Source organism: Salpingoeca rosetta (genome assembly GCF_000188695.1).
Source record: "Salpingoeca rosetta unplaced genomic scaffold supercont1.25, whole genome shotgun sequence".
Taxonomy (NCBI): domain Eukaryota; class Choanoflagellata; order Craspedida; family Salpingoecidae; genus Salpingoeca; species Salpingoeca rosetta.
Genome location: NW_004754909.1, coordinates 494,010 through 509,969, shown reverse-complemented (window position 1 = coordinate 509,969; position 15,960 = coordinate 494,010). Strand labels below are relative to the sequence as shown.

Sequence of the window (15,960 nt, the reverse complement as noted above, 5' to 3'; positions counted from 1 at the left end):
CGTTCGTCGTCGTCGTGTGTGTGTGTGTGTGTGTGTGTGTGTGTGTGTGTGTGTGTGTGTGTGTGTGTGTGTGTGTGTGTGTGTGTGACGCTATTATGTTTGCATCATGTGACATGATGCAAACAGGCAGACAAGGCTGCCACGTTCCTTCCTTCCTTCCTTTCGCTTTCTCTTGGCATCTAGCTCCCTCACTCCTCACACCTCTTCGTCCATTCACTACCAAACGACTGCGATGTGCAGGATTCTCGCTGGGCGTGAAGCTGTGGCGCGTCGTGTCAGATCACGGCTCATTCCTGCACGTGAGTAACCCCCCCCCCACCGTACACTGCATGTATGCATGCAACCATCAAGTGTGTCGATGGTTTCAGCGTTGCTTGTCTTTTGGCATGTGAGGGACCACCTCCGACCAGCCATTGCACAAACCCACCACCACCAGCCACCATCACATCATCAACTCGCCATCATCAACAACGCAACGAACACAACCACTGTCACGTCATCTTCTCACCATCACCACCTCATCCCATCCCCCCCTCCTCTCTCTTTCTCTCCAGTCCCACCGCTGCGGGCGCCTGCCCGGCCACTCTGCACCGACGGCGCACTTTGCATTCAGCCGCGACTCGGCACTCGCCGCTTCCGTCGCCAGGGATGGCACGTGGAAGTGCTTCAACATCAAGTTAGCTGCCCACACGGCTCTCTGCCCTGTGTGTGTGTGTGTGTGTGTGTGTGTGTGTGTGTGTGTGTGTGTGTGTGTGTGTGTGTGTGTGTGTGTGTGTGTTTGCTTGGTTTTCTTTGCTCGGACCTCAACCACGCACGCATTCACCACAACCTCCACTACCGTCATCAACCCCCTCCCTCTCCTCTCCCACGCTTCCACCGACCCCCTGTTTAGTGTACGCTGGGATCTCGATGAAGACCCGCGACTGCTGAGCGAAAACACATACGCGCAGCCGTCGTCCGCCCCTCGCATCGCCATCAGCAGCTCAAACTACACCCTCTGTACGCGCAGACACACGCACGCACACTCCATCGTGGTGGTGGTGGTGGTGGTGGTGGTGTTCATTGATTTGCTTGTGGAGTGGTGGTGGTGGTGGCGGTGTGAGGTCTGTGATTCCATGAGGACAGTGTTGTCTCTGCTCGTGTTGTCATTTGATCAACTGCTCCTGCCATGTGTTCATCTTCCTCCTCCTCACAGCGGTGGAGTATTTCTTGTTTGCTTCTGCCACAACGACCACCGCTCATGTGTGTGTGTGTGTGTGTGTGCAGGCGTTGGCTCGAAGCAGACCATTGAGATGTTCTCTGTTCACTCTGGCGAGCGCCTTTACGCAATCACAGACGCGCACGCACCAGGTGATGGTGGCACGACTATGACAGGACAAGGGGTTGATGCTCATTTGCTGTATTGTTCGTTTTGCATTCCATACGATGCACTTTGCATCTTCACTCTTTTTCGTCTCCCTTGCTGGTCGTTCCCTCACTGGTCTGCCGTCTACACTGCCAATGTTGCACGCATCGTTCATCACAGCTTTAACCCCTCATCAGCACCTTCCCCTCCCTCCCTCCCTTGTCTCCTCACCACGTCCCCTCTCCCTCGTCCTCCTCTTGTGTGTGCCTGCAGGCATGGACTTGACGCACCTCTGTTACGACATGGACGATGAGTTTATCATCTCCACCGCATACACGCGCGTGCATGTGTGGCGCAACCTTCCGCAAAAGCGCGAGATGGTGCGGCGGCTATGGTCGCATGCTTGTCCTGGTGCCTGCAAGCACGCACATTCTCACGCACACGCGCGCGCACTCACACATCCCCACCGCACCCCTCCCCCTTTCATTCTTGTGCTGTTTTACAGATTGCACGACTGACTGAGAAGGTCCGAACAGAGAGGAACCAGTCGGGCAAGGTGTGGTGCCCCACGTGAACATGCATGCACCTGTTCACAACAGGGGGAAATGTGTCGCGTGAGGTTGCTGTGCAAGGCCTGCATCATCAACGCTCACCCGACACACACACACACACACGCGCACACATGGACGCAGGACCGCATCAAGGCGCAAGTTGCGGAGTTGCAGAAGAATTTGAAGGCGTATGGGTGGTGATGCTGATGTTGTGTTCTCCCACATGTGCACACACGCGGTTGTGCACCGCACTCCCTCACTTGTGCCGACTCAGCCGCTCGTTTGTTGGAAGTCATGTCAACTGGCGAAAGGATGAGTGAATGGGTTTTACTGCCAAATCAAATACGAACACGCTGTGCACGAGCACGCGTGATGGGGAAAGGGCAGTGAAGATGTGGGCAAGGCAATCAATGAGTGAACGAACACACGGGCGGGAACCAGCCCGCACCAGAAACGACACAATACACACACGCACACACACATGTGGGTGGAAAATGAGGCGATTAAGCAAGAGTATGCAACAAGCTGCACTGCTGCAAGAATAAAAGCAAGGTGCACATCGCAGCATGCACATTAGAACAGATGAGAACAGGTGGGGACGGTGATGGGAAAGGGGGGCGTTTGTCCCTGACTTGTGGGTGGGCCAGGATATGGGGGGAAAGCAAGGCAGTACATGGTGTCTTTCTGTTGCTGTTACCGCCGCAGGGGCTGTAACACATGTGTTGTGTTGGAGGAAGCAGTGATGGCATGATGGCAGGAATGATGCAACCAAGCACACTGGTCATCGTCATCATCATCGTCATCATCATCGTCATCATCATCATCATCATCATCAGTGGTCTGCTGTGGCATCCTCGTCGTCCGTCTCGAGCGACGATGAAAGCCAGTCCTGGAACGGCAGCAGCTGTTGCCTCAGCGCAGCAAACGCCGTCTGCGGGATATCTGTCAAGGGTTGCTGTCGCTTGATCCAGTTTAGCACAACCTCGCCCTACATGTACGTGTATGATGAGTGTGTTGTGCATGAGTGTGTGTTGTGTTGTGTGTGTTGTGGTGTGTGTTGTGTGTGTGTGTGTGTGTGTGTGTGTGTGTGTGTGTTGTGTATGTGTGTGTGTTGTGCATGATTGTGTGTGTGGGGGGGGATGGGAGAAAAGAAGGGGGAATTGAGAAGAAGGAGGAATTGTGCGTGCGAGGAAGTGAACGGTGGACTGTGGTGGATGGGATGGATGGTAATGGGGAGGGGCGAGCGCCAATGCCAAACACACATCCAAGGAACTGCAGCCGAATACAAGATAAATACACACGCATCATCGGACACATACACGCACAGACACGCGATCAACAGACTTGTACACACAAACACAACAGCACAACCACAAACAGCCAACCAATGACACATACACAGCACCAGCAGCATCAGCAGCACACCTCCAGGCCGCCTGCTTGCAGCTGTGTATAGAGCAGCTGGGTGAGACACTGCGCCTTGTCGCCGGAGAAGGATTCGCGGGCATACAGGCGCTCCAGGCACGCGAGGAAATTGCGTTGGCCGCGCAGGAACATGGACCCGTTGCGCTTCTGGTTGCGCTCGTCCAAGGTGATGAGGCGCGTCAGCAGCGGCGACAGCAGCACCAGCCGCTCTGTGTGGTCGCGTGACGCGTAGCACAGCGAGCGCACGCACTTGTTGTTGGTGGACCCCTTTACGCGCCTGTGCTCCAGGATGATGCCCACCAACTCCTGTATCGCAGCCTCGTTGAAGTCCTCTGCGGTATATCCGTTGTGTTGGCACGCGCACGCGTAAGAAAGTTGCAAGAGTGAGAAGGTACAGAAGGGAGGGACCATGCATACCCAGGCATGCCAGTATACCGTGGCAGTGCAACGCAAAGGAAAGGAAAGGAAAGGGAAGGGTGCCACGACCAGCAAGCTCACCACGACCAGCAAGCTCACCACGACCAGCAAGGACGCCGAGCAGATGCACACACCGCACAACACAACAGGACACAACACAACAACAACAACAACAACAACAACGTGACACAACACAACAACACCAACAACACACCTTTTGAGACGACGTTGTTCAAGATGCTGCTGAGGCGGTCGGTGGCAGACGTGTCGTCACTCAGGCGGCGAATCGCCTCAGACATTTCACTCACGTTCATGGTCATCTTTGAGTGTCCGGTCGTTGACATGAAGAGGGGTGTCTGCTGTAAATGAACAAGCGTGACGGTGTGATGTATGATGAGCGAAGATGCGTGTTGTTGTTGTTGTTATTTTGGATGTGAGACAAGTGTGAGTGTCTCGCGTCAACTCGCGCGCAGGCAGCGTGAGCAGCAGTGTGAAGTGGCAGTACCTCTGTTATCTGCGTTGGTGAGCTTGGTTGGCGTTGTCAAAGAAGAGCAGGCAGCTGGCCAGGTCGAGCGGCAAGCACAGGAAGGAAATGCGCAGCCACTCCTCCTCCTGTCTTTTGTTGGGAACGATGTGCGTAAGCGCGAGATTGCGTTGGGGTCGAACGCGTTCCACTATATTTTCGTATGTCGCATCCAAGGGAAAATGCGTGGAATTCCGCCACAACGCATGTCAGTGTGTCGCAACACCACAAACAGTGGTGTCCTTGAGTGGTCCTCCAACGGTTGTGCTTGTCGTGCCAACTCAGTCAGTGTCCTGGTTGGTTGCTTGTTCCCTTCGCTTGTTCAGTTGTTCGCTTCGCTTTGCTTCGCACGGGCGAATATGAGCGCCGTTTTGTTTACATGCGATGTGAATCCGTTGCTTCTCCTCTTCTCCCTCGCTGCGATTTAACGATTCGAGCCGTGTCGTGTCCAAGTTCAGAAGATGTTCGAAGGTCGTTTTACTTTCACATGCGAAGATGGAAGTGCTGCAGAAGTGGCTGGGAATCAAGCCGGCCGTCGTCATCATGTCACTGTTAACCGCATGCCTAACACACATACACGCACATACAAACACGCACACACATATGCACATGCACACTGCGACCCTGCGCACACACGCCAACTGCTAGTCCTCTTGGTGGGTGATACAGCAGTGCTGGGGCAACGTAATGTCCCTTGTTGCCTGTCGCGAGCGCTTGCTTCGCTGCTGCTGTCGCTGTTGCGAACTGCCGTCGTCATCGTCGTCATCGCTGGCATCGTCTTCACGCTGCTGCTGGCCTTGTTGTTTGCCCCGGCCATGGCTGCTACTGTCCGTCTCATCAGCTGACGAGTCCTGTTTGTTGCAGCAACACAACAAATGCAGGAAGAAGGTGAGGACTGGCAGTAGGTGGTCGAACAGTGGACGAGAGATCTCACGACGTCATCAGAAGACCCGAGAAGGGAGGGGGGGGGTAGTTGGGACTGAAATGTTCACATGTGCAACACATATGCAACACATGCACACGCACACACTCATCCCTTCCTCCTCCTCTTCCATTGATTTCAATCGCTCCTCCCATCCCTCCTGGCTGTCGTCACAATGTTCTCACCGCAGCTTAGCACCACTACCACCACCACTGCTGCTGCTGCTGCTCCTCCTCCTCTTTCCCTTTCTCTCCGCCCACTGGAGCACGAGTGGCAATTCGCCTTACATAACGACGAACCTGCTCTTGTTCTTGCTGCTGCGAGCGCTTGCGCCGCTCCATATACTCAGTGATGTCCACGCCCTTGTCGTACGCTGCACGCAGCTCATCGTCCATCAGCACCTCGTACGCCTGATGCAGCGGGGTGGTGGGGAGGACGAGTGTGTTGGTGGTGATTTGCAATCAGTGCAGTGCATGCGTCCGACACGTATGTGTGTGTGCGCGCGCGCAAGATCTCGTGATATGCGCAGGCTACATTTGAAAGCGTACGCAAGAATGCGTGCAAGCACACACGCAGGCACACACACACACGCGCGCGCACACACAAACACATTCAAGCACGTCCGAATGCGTACAAGCACACACACACACACATACAAACACACACACACACCTCGACAATGTCGAGGAACTTCTGTTCTGCGTCTGGGTGTTTGTTCTTGTCTGGATGCCAAACGCGCACGAGGCGGCGATACGCCCGTCGAATCACTGCCGTGCTCGCACCCCTTTTGCGTGTTGGAAGAAAGGAAGAGTTGATGGAGCGTACAGACAGAGCCGATGAGAGGGGAACATGAGAAGCGGAGGTGGAAGAGGTGAGGGTGTGACTGGGAGTGTGTTGCACTTGCGTGGGGATGCCAGGCGGAACGTCAGAAACGAAAGAACTGTCTCTTGTGCGCTCATGCATACAACATACGCACACACGCACACACTTAGACACACACACACGCGCAACGCACTTGGGCACGCCGAGGATGCTGTAGTAGTCCTTGGTGGTGGCCTCCTTGACAGCAAGTTCAATCTTGCGCTGGAGCACCAGAAGTTTCATGTCGTGTGGCGAAATGCGGCGCGCACGTTTCACGTCGCGAAGCGCGTTTGAAAACATCTGCAGGGACAGTGATGACGGAAAACAGCAACAGAGCAACGACAATGGTGGTGGTGGTTTTGGTGGTGGTGATGGTGGTGATGGCAACAGCATGAGAACACAAATTCACGTGTTAACCACGTTGAGGGAGAATGACTGGAAGAACCCATTGCTTGTGCTATGCATATGCACACAAACGAACACGTGCACGCAACCATACCTCCTTTGTGAGGAAGGCCCACGCTCGATACATGAGCAAATGAACCACAAACTGGCTGTTCTCCTGCAGGCGAACGTCTTCCAACGCGCGGGTGCAACTGCACACAGACACATTTGGACAGTGGGTGACACATTACAGTGAGTGCGAGGGTTTGGGACACAACTCAACGCTGGGAGCACACTTGCAGGCACATTCAATCATGTTGCCCCAGTTTCCGGGGTGCTTGTTCGTAACACATTATCTATCACGATGTTGCACCATGCCATGCCACGGCAACCAAACCTGTGGAGGGCAGCGTCAATTCTGTTGACGAAGAAGTGCAGTTCGCACAACTCCTGCAGCGCCGTCAGTGCCATCTCGCTGTGCGCATCCAATGCGAGCTGTGGAAACCAGAAGGACATAAGGCAACAGGGTGTCGGTGGGTGAACTGATCTCACGCACGCACACGCGCAAACACACACACACACATACACACACAGTCACACACAGTCACACACAGTCACACAAACACAAGACACGCAAACACACAAACAGACACACAAACAGACGCACACAGACACACAACGCATGAAAGCAAGCACATGCACACCAGAGTATCAAATGCATGAATGGCACGCAAAAACTCCCGCTGGTCCTTAAACTGTTTGGCCTCCGCCGCCAGCGACAGCACACGTCGCATCATCTGTTCCTCACGCTTGCACAGCTGTCGGGCACCCGCATCGGGCCTTGATCGATGCCAAAGGCACGCCAGTAGCAGCAAGCAGCAGAAGTGAAGCAAATGTAGTTGTGTGCATGGGTGAGTGGTAGTCCAAAACCAACCACACACACACACACACGCACACACGCACACACACACGCACACACACACGCACACACACACAACCGCAATTTGCAGAAGTAGGGCAAACTCCCGTTCCACGGCGAGAAATACACACGTGGAAATTCTGATGCACTTGGCAAGGACGGTCGCCGCCACCTCTGTGTTGCCGAGCAAACGCCAGTGAATGGCGCCATGTAGTCGAAGCGTTCTGGCATCCGCTTTGTCAAGGCGCACCAGCATGCTCGCATCCGCCAACGCCGCGCTGGCGTTGCCTGCAAGCAATGAAATTGGAGGGGGGAGGTGTGACAATGTGAGCGCGTGTGTGAAGGACAATGACAGGTTAGCAACTGTAAACACCAAAGGTGTGGACAATCAAGCGACCGCAAAACAAACCAAACATGCACACACACGACACACACACACACACGACACGCACACGACACACACACGACACATACACGACACGCACACGACACACACATACACACGATACACACACGACACATACACGACACGCACACGACATACACATACACACGACACACAGTCTTGTGTTCCTCCGTGTACCATGTCTGAGATGGCACTCGGCGCGCCACCGTCGATATGTAGCGCTGGCTGGGGCATCGACCAACACTGCTGACAGCGCGGTGATGGTGGCTGGTGAGCACATGTCCGTTGCTGACTCATCCACGTCGCCAGACGATGAGAGCATATCAGTGAGCGTCTGTAATACTTCGAGGCCACGCGACGCCCGCGCTTCCAGTGCGCTCACTTGCGCATGTGTTGTTCTCGATGGCGTTTCTCCCCACAGCGCCAACAGCTGACGCAGCTCATTGCTTGCAAGCAAAGCCTCTTGGAATCGGCCCACCTTGCCCAGCACGTCAAGCAAGAGAAGATTCAGTGTCAGCTGCACTTGTTGCACAATTGCAACCGCCTTTGCACTCTGCTGCTGTGGTTGTTGTTGGTACTGTGGTTGCGCGTTTGCCATGAGAGCTGCGACTGGGTTGCGCTCCAAGCTGAGGAGCATATATCGCAGCAAGGCCACGGCACCGTCAAACTCATACGCGCGCAGCAGCGCGTGCACATGTGCGAGCTGGCGTGTCACATCTCTGCTCAGCACGTGTGCTTGCTTCTCCTCCTCCAGCAAGCGACCAACACTTAACGCAATCAGCCTGTCCTCGAAAGATACATCGTCGATATGCGCTTGTCCGCTACTGCCACCTCGGCTGCCATTGCTGTTGTCGCCATCGCTGCTGCTGCTGCTGCTGCTGCTGCTCTCATCGCTGTTGCTGCGATGCTGGCCAGAGCGATACACATACCCGCAGACCAACACAGCAGCGTCGTCAGCGCTGTCGCCACCATCAATGTTGTCGGCGTTGCTCGAGACTCGATCCATCTCAACTTCATCGGTACCATCAGGAGCATCATCATCATCTGGGTTCCCGTCCTCCATGACGTCAATGCTGAACTTGAAGGAGCAACCAACAGCATCCGCGTTGCTTGCATGCATGGATACAGCAAACGATGATGATGACGACGACAGCGGTGGTGCCGCTGCCTTTGCACCACCATCCTCGATTCTGCACGACAAAGCGTCGAGCACCGTGGGAACGCAGATGGAGGTGCCAGCGTCCGTGTGCTCATCATCAGCTGAAGCGCGCTTCGGTGGTCCGCCCGCGTTGTGTTTGTCGCTGCTACCACACTCACCATCATCATCCACGGTGTACACACCACGAGGAGCCGTGGTGAGTATGCAGTCATATCGCCGCGTCGCGTCAAGGAGAGAATGCACCGGCTGTCCGCACGAAACCTGTGGATTTGCAGGTGACAAGTGTTGGCGAGGTTTAAGATGAGTGGGGATCAGAAAGCATCTAACACGACAGGGACATTAACGGCCAAGATGTGAAGAATGGGGGAATAAGGAAAGCTGATGCTCCTGTGAAACTTCGCACACACACACATACACACGCACACGCACGCACACATGAACATACACACAGACACGCACACACATACGCACAACACACGCACACACATACACACAACACACACACCCTGTATAACAGAGCACGTGTGCGGTTATACCTGCACGTCTGTGGAAGACCAGCGCGGAAAGACTGCAATGACAGGTGTGTTGAGCACATCCAATTCATGGTCGTCACCCTCATCACCACCCTCTTCTCCTTCCCCACCATCACCACCACTCTGCCGCTGAGGGAGGAGCGGTGTCACGACGACTGCGGTGAACAGGCGCTCGTGGCCAGAGGTGGAATGGTTGGCCGTCACCTCAAAGTGAATGTCGCGTTCGCTGAGTGCATCGATTTCATCACTGCTGTTGCTGCTGTTGTCGTCGTGGCTGGCGCCCGTGCCCAGATTGACAGCGGGTGGCGGCAGCATGCGCAGTGACACGTGCGTGATGGCATCGAGGTCTGGCTGCAGCTGGAAATCGGATCCGCTCGCCGCTGTTGGCAACCCGGCATGGCGCGGCCGAATGATGCAATGCAAGGGCGACCCGGCCACCGCAGTGTTGCTGCAATATGTGTGCATGTGTGGGGGGGGGGGTGCGTGTGTGCGCGTGTGCGTGTGTACATGTGCACATGTGTGTGTGTGCGTGTGTGTACATGTGTGTGCGTGCATGTGTGTGCGTGCATGTGTGTGCGTGAGTGGGGTGGTGTGTGTATGTATGTGTGGTGTCATGACGTGCAAGAGCACAACGTCGCGAGATAGACATTTGCAGCTTCACCATTACCACGCACCTGTCGCAGACGATAACGCTGGTAAAATCGGGTGGTCCATACTGGCAAAATTCCCCCTTCCAGCCCTTGTGACATGTGCACACGTTCGCGCCAATGCACCGCCCGTGCTTGTTGCAGTCATTCTCACAGGCAAATCCGACCTGAGAGTGTGTATGAGTGGGCGTCAGCGAGTGAGTGAGTGTGCGCGCATGTTTGTGTCCATATGTGTGAGCACAGTAAGTAGCTGCATACGCTCGTGTGATTTCTGCTGAGCTAGCGGGCAGAAGCACACGCGCACACACGAACAAACAGGCGAAGAAGAATGTCATACGCACAGACGAATGTCACAAGTCACAAACACAAACTCACGTACCAGGAACGAGGCTGGCCTCTGCTTCTCGAGCTCAAACACGTGTGACGTGTCTGTGGTGTTGTTGTCAATGGCAGTGATAAGCCGGCTGTCCTTGTTCAGCAGCTTCACCCGGTAGCCTGCAAGCATAAGCAACGGTGAAGGCAAACATGAAAAACAGAACACACCACGCACGTGCGCCTATACACGCACTCTCATGTGCACACGCACACAGAGTCATACACACCCGCACACGCACACGCACACGCACACGCACATGTACACGCACACGCACAAGCACACGCACACGCACACGCACACGCACACGCACACGTACCTGGGCGAGCGATAAAGATGGAGCCCAGGCCTTCAGCGGGCACATCGTACAGCCCGAGTGTGTAGTACTGGCAGTGCCCGTGGTAGAGCGGTCGTGGGCAGAACACGACACCGCGGAGTTGGGACCATGGCATCCATGTTATGCTCGCGTGCGTAAACTCGGATGGCTCAAGGCCACCACGTACATCTCGCACAAGCAGTCGACCGCCAGCTACAGTGGTGGTGTGTAAGTAAGTGCGCGCGTGTGTGTATGTGTGTGTGTGTATGTGTGTGTGTGTGTGGATGTGTGTGTGTGTGTGTGTGTGTGTGTGTGTGTGTGTGGATGTGAGGGGTCGGAAGACATTTATTCACTTGTGATATTTCCACTTTTACCCTCCACAAACACAGTGCATACATGCACACACACACGCACACGCACACACACACACACACACACACCTTGCCTGTCGCCATGGTGCAGGAATACACGGCTGCCTGCGGGGATGCGAAGAGACGCAATTGTGTCTGATGTGGAGGGATCCTCATGAAACTGTGCAGCCGTGACAACACGTCAGGATGTGAGGCACAATTAACAGCGAGTGGCAAGCAGTCACCACTGGGATTCATACGAACAACGACGCGCGTACACTTACCCCAACACAAACTCAACACACACGCCCACTCATACGCACATGCTCTCGAGTGCAGGATGGAGGTTCTAGTGTAACTCACATGAAACAAGGAGGCAATGGGTGTTTGGTAGATGTTTGGAGCAGCGATGGTTGGCAGCTTGATCTCCCGTCCTTGAAAGTCTTCCTCGGAAAACGCAGACACGGAGGACGGCGCACTCTTGCTTGGCAGGTGCACGGAGGGCTGCAGCGCCAGTGCTTGCAGGCATTGCACCTGTCGTGAAAGCAAAAAAAGGAGAGGGGATGAGGACACCAAACACAGCAAACACACGCACACGCACGCGCACACACGCACGCACGCACACAGATATGAGGTGCTAAGTCGTTGGAACCTCAAACATCATTTGAACAGGAAGAGCAAAACCATCAACCACCACGATCCAGCTTGCGTGCATCACCACCCCCAATCAATTGCTGCACCTGTGCGCCGTTTGTGAATGTTGACGCGTTGTTGGTTGAGCCAGCAAGGTCTGCAAGCACTTCATCGCACTTCCAGCCACCGTACAACACAGCCTGTGCAGTCACCAAGGCGAGTGCATGGGGGTGGTATTGGGTTAATAGTTGAGCAGCACAGGTGGACAAACAGCACCAGCAGCACCAGCAGCACCAGCAGTGGCCAAAGCATATTTCTTCACAAATGACACATACACACGCACACACAAAATACACACACAAACAACAAACATGACGTACGTGATAGCCTGGCTTGAGGAGGATGGAGTGCACTGGCTGTCGGAGGCGATGCTTGCCGCAACACGAGAAGCCACTTGATCTGCCTCTCCACTCGCTGTCTGCAAACACGCGCAGCACATCCTTGTTGTGTGTGTGTGTGTGCGTGTGTGCGTGTGTGCGTGCGTGGGTGGGTGGGTGTGCAAGTACATGCTTTCAATGTGAATATATGGCGGAATGAAGGGCGATGCGTGGGTGTGACAAGCAGTCGTGATGTATGATCCATACGTGTCACCCGTCAAGCCTCCAACAGCGATGCAAGTGCTGTGGGGCCAGACCTGGCGTTGTGACGACGATGCACTTGTGTGCGTTGACGAACGGCGCTGTCGTTTGTGTTCTTGCCCCTGCTGCTGTTGTCGTTGTTTCAGTTTTGCGCGTAGCTCTTCCACGCGTTCAATGTGTGCAGCTTCTGTGAAACGCCGAGCAGCACAACGGCCCATGGTTGGTTCATGCAGTGTCACCAATATTGTGTGTGTGTGTGTGTGTGTGTATGTGGAGTCACAGTCGATTCAACTGTGTGCATGATGTGGCTTCACCTTTGCTTGTTGCTGCTCGTGTCTGCGATGAAGAAGGTGCATCCACAACGGATGGCTTGACGCGTGCCTCTGCCGGCTGCGCCAACAGCGCCAACATGTCGCCATGAAACACCTGTAAATATCAGGCCAAAGTACGCGACCGCGTGTCGGTGGTTGTGCTTGTGCGTGAGTGCACATGAGTGTGAAAGCAAATTTACACGTGTACGTGTGAGAGGCTGCTGTCGAATGCACAGCACCACACGTGCAACAAGGCGGCACATGCTGACCTGAAAAGCGGAATCTTGACAGGGTGCCAGCCTCAGCGCTGTGCTGAGGGTGGCTCGCATATTTCCGTCCAGACACAAGTGCGGATACTGGAGCGACTGGATGGCATAGCCTTTCACCATCCCACCGCCTGCATACACACATTCACCAGCAAACATACGCCACAACAACAAACATGCATGCACACAGTGCCAGTGTGCAAGAAACAAGGTGTTGTGTCACTGAACGCGCATCCGTAGCCTAATGGCGCAAAGCCCAGATCAGGCAGTCGCATCAAACTGTCTTACGTTCGGCAAACGATGTCTTGAAGATGTAGAAGCGCTGCAGAGCGGAAGATGAGCATGGTGCAAGATGAACAGATGCGGTTTCTTCCAAACTGTCCACTGATGCCCACACGCACACACACACACACGCACAGAAAGGCTGGGGTGAGGGTAGAGACGATCATGATCGTTCTTGGTCAGACGGTGCAGGGTATTAGGTGTAGCCATGCAGCCATATGTTTGCGTGCATGCGTGGCGTGTCACAGCACCACACCTGCTGCGTCGATGGCGACACACGAAGGCGAGTCTTCCAGCCGCAAGACGATCGCGTTGATGTCTTCTGGTTGGGGCTGCAGTGCCCACCACTGATCTGCACTGTCCACGTGACAAGGATGCAGCTGCACTCCGCCTGCCGTGCAGCGGTGCGTACACCAGGGACACAGAGGTAAGGAGATAGGTTGCACCATGAGCAGCACTTTGGGCTGCTTTGCATCACACATGGGCATGTGTATCTGCAGAGAGTCCATGCACAAGCATGCACAAGCATGCGCACGCACGCACGCAGGCATAGCAGACACGCAAGCACACATGCACACGCAAGCACACAAGCAAGCACACACGCATGCACACAAGCTTGCACACAAGCAAGCACGCATATGCACACACACGCCACATCAGTCCTCACCGTGATGGGTTGCTTGCAAGCAAGCCCGCATGCCGCCGTGCAACCGTAGCTGCGTTGCTGGAACCCCAAACCCGTCATCCTGTTGCCGAGGCCGCCGGGCGCGCTGATGCGGGTGCGCTGCGGTTGTTGCACCGCTGCTGCTTCCACAACCCGTTGATGCCACCACAACTGCCAGCACCACCAGCCACACAACGATGTGCGCCATTGTCGTCTTGCACACAATTCGAACCGTTGCGCCAAAATATTTATGCTGTCGCGCTGTCCTTCTTCAACGGAGCCGCTGTTCGCGGTCAACAGTGATGGTTGTGGTGTTCGTGCTTGCGCTTGTGGTGATGGTGGTGGTGGGGCTGATGGTGGAGGACGTGGATGGTGTGCCGTTAAGCCTGAGCCAGAACAACCAGCTTGTCTTTGTGATTGGCGTCCAATATGAGTGAGTCCGAGTTCCTTGCCTGCATGCAACAGAGAGAGAGAGAGAGAGAGAGAGAGAGAGAGAGACAGATAGAGCGTGTGTGTGTGTGTATGTGTGTGTGTGTGTGTGTGCGTGTGTGTGTGTGTGTCGGTTGCAACAGGAACTGCACCGCGTTCATGATGCTGCTGCTTCCAGTCGCCACACTTACCAACTTGACTCACCACACCACCAACCTTCAAACCCCAACTGGACAGGGCCATCATGCATGTTATGGACATCCTCGGCCAGCACCCAGAAGTGTCTCTTCTGTCAGGTGTGTGCGTGTGCATGCGCTTGTGTGCATGTGCTTGTGTGTGTGTGTGTGTGTGTGTGTGTGTGTGTGTGTGTGTGCCCATAACCGTGCTCTCCTCCAACTCAACCAGTTTGACCTTGCTCGGGTACAGGCACTGGGAAGCCAAAGAACGATGCGCAACACTTGCAGAATGTATGGTTTGTGCACTGGCAAACGTGCCTCCGCTGCGTGAGTGCGTGGTGGCGTTGGTTCTGTCGTCCCTCGCACACGTGCCTTATGCTCACGCTTACCACAAGCACCTTGATGCCTTTTTCGCGTCCACTCGACCAGGTCTTCAAGACAGCGCACGAGCTGGGCGGCATGCTGTCATTCTCCTTTCACGATGAGGCGCATATGACGGAGAAATCGGAGCTGTTCACAGACGACAGCAGACTTGCGCTCCTCGGTAGCTGGCGCGACCACTGGGACCTGGATAAGCCCCTTTTAGCACTCCAGTCCCCCCGTTTTGCCACCATGACGCGCTACCTCCAGGTCGTATCTGCGTGTGTGTATGTTTGTGTCTGTGTGTGCGTGTATGTATGTTTACGTGCCTGCCTGTCTGTATGTATCCGTGTGTGTGTCAGTGTGCCTTGTAATGCAATCGCATGTGCTCGTGCTTGCACTCTATTCACCTCCCCACCTTCCCTCCGTCTCCGTACCATCATCTTCCCACCCACCAACAAAACTGCACCGCGCTTCCCCCCCCCACACACAGGCGCTGTTTGGGGAGGATAACACCAAGTTTGTCGTGGTGCTGCAACATCCGTTGCATGCATGGCGGCCTGCCCTGAACATGTATTGGCAGCAGGCGGCGCTGTCGTGTGGCAAACCGTTTGTGCAGCAGTGGGTGCACATTCACCAGACACTTGAGGAGGACATGGCGCACCTCAAGCATGTGCACGTCGTGCGATACGAAGACCTCGTGCCAGCGTCACACGTGCCAACGCCAGATAACCAGCTGCACCAGTACAACCGCGAACCAGCGTTCAAATTCCGTGGCGCAGGCGCTGGCTGGAGACAGGGACAGGGACTCATGCAGGCACCGCGGTTCACATCACTAGCGCAGCAACAGCGGCAACAGCAGCAGGTTCTCAACAGCCTCTTCCACTTTCTTCGCGTCTCTCGGCCCGTTGCTCTCTGGACTTCGTTTCAAGACTCTGCCATCCTCAACCACAGGTAGGGTTGGACGTTATGTTGTGTGTGTGTGTGTCTGCCTGTGTGTGTGTGTGTGCGTCTGCCTGTGTGTGTGTGTGTGTGTGTGTGTCTGCCTGTGTGTGTGTGTGTGTGTGTGT

General features: G+C 55.0%; 4 protein-coding genes across 4 annotated transcripts in view; 2 read left to right on the top strand and 2 right to left on the bottom strand.

Annotated features, from left to right (window-relative positions):
• The window catches only part of PTSG_08824 (uncharacterized protein), a gene marked incomplete at its 3' end in the record, with an annotated part of 3,697 nt that extends 1,600 nt beyond the window's left edge, over positions 1–2,097 (top strand). The window contains exons 4-9 of the mRNA XM_004990152.1: positions 555–676; positions 893–999; positions 1,267–1,350; positions 1,619–1,725; positions 1,851–1,901; positions 2,038–2,097. Coding sequence (XP_004990209.1) covers positions 555–676; positions 893–999; positions 1,267–1,350; positions 1,619–1,725; positions 1,851–1,901; positions 2,038–2,097 — 531 coding nt within the window. The remainder of the gene's footprint in view (positions 1–554; positions 677–892; positions 1,000–1,266; positions 1,351–1,618; positions 1,726–1,850; positions 1,902–2,037) is intronic.
• Positions 2,098–2,209: 112 nt separating this feature from the next.
• PTSG_08823 (uncharacterized protein) lies at positions 2,210–4,431 on the bottom strand. Its single transcript, XM_004990151.1, has 4 exons — positions 4,244–4,431; positions 3,953–4,097; positions 3,322–3,653; positions 2,210–2,884 (listed from the first exon to the last, which is right to left on the bottom strand). The coding sequence occupies exons 2-4, from the start codon at positions 4,080–4,082 to the stop codon at positions 2,729–2,731; spliced, it is 618 nt and encodes a 205-aa protein (XP_004990208.1). The 5' UTR covers positions 4,083–4,097; positions 4,244–4,431; the 3' UTR covers positions 2,210–2,728.
• Positions 4,432–4,724: 293 nt separating this feature from the next.
• On the bottom strand, positions 4,725–14,161 carry PTSG_08822 (uncharacterized protein). The gene is made up of 23 exons (XM_004990150.1): positions 13,929–14,161; positions 13,518–13,652; positions 13,268–13,363; positions 12,983–13,110; positions 12,717–12,828; positions 12,459–12,589; positions 12,145–12,264; positions 11,872–11,964; positions 11,495–11,665; positions 11,222–11,312; positions 10,785–10,994; positions 10,472–10,587; positions 10,120–10,259; positions 9,449–9,893; positions 7,931–9,173; positions 7,479–7,635; positions 7,133–7,268; positions 6,826–6,923; positions 6,544–6,640; positions 6,199–6,344; positions 5,856–5,967; positions 5,483–5,593; positions 4,725–5,112 (listed from the first exon to the last, which is right to left on the bottom strand). The coding sequence occupies exons 1-23, from the start codon at positions 14,131–14,133 to the stop codon at positions 4,906–4,908; spliced, it is 4,500 nt and encodes a 1,499-aa protein (XP_004990207.1). The 5' UTR covers positions 14,134–14,161; the 3' UTR covers positions 4,725–4,905.
• A 1-nt stretch (position 14,162) lies between these two features.
• On the top strand, positions 14,163–15,848 carry PTSG_08821 (uncharacterized protein; the record flags this gene model as incomplete). The annotated part of the gene is made up of 5 exons (XM_004990149.1): positions 14,163–14,358; positions 14,592–14,650; positions 14,781–14,821; positions 14,960–15,160; positions 15,384–15,848. Exons 1-5 carry the CDS (start codon positions 14,228–14,230, stop codon positions 15,846–15,848), a joined length of 897 nt encoding a protein of 298 aa, XP_004990206.1. The 5' UTR covers positions 14,163–14,227.
• Between the last annotated feature and the right edge of the window lie 112 nt (positions 15,849–15,960).

What these genes read in the sequence shown, in the direction of transcription:
- PTSG_08822 (XM_004990150.1), bottom strand. Translation starts at nt 14,133, where the DNA reads ATGGCGCACATCGTTGTGTGGCTGGTGGTGCTGGCAGTTGTGGTGGCA. An exon ending in GCACCATGGCGACAGGCAAG is followed by an intron (nt 10,995 to 11,221) that starts GTGTGTGTGTGT and finishes CCACCACTGTAG; the next exon opens with CTGGCGGTCGACTGCTTGTG. An exon ending in AAGTGCATCAGAATTTCCAC is followed by an intron (nt 7,269 to 7,478) that starts GTGTGTATTTCT and finishes GCATCGATCAAG; the next exon opens with GCCCGATGCGGGTGCCCGAC.
- PTSG_08823 (XM_004990151.1), bottom strand. Translation starts at nt 4,082, where the DNA reads ATGTCAACGACCGGACACTCAAAGATGACCATGAACGTGAGTGAAATG. An exon ending in GAACAACGTCGTCTCAAAAG is followed by an intron (nt 3,654 to 3,952) that starts GTGTGTTGTTGG and finishes GATATACCGCAG; the next exon opens with AGGACTTCAACGAGGCTGCG. An exon ending in TGCAAGCAGGCGGCCTGGAG is followed by an intron (nt 2,885 to 3,321) that starts GTGTGCTGCTGA and finishes ACGTACATGTAG; the next exon opens with GGCGAGGTTGTGCTAAACTG.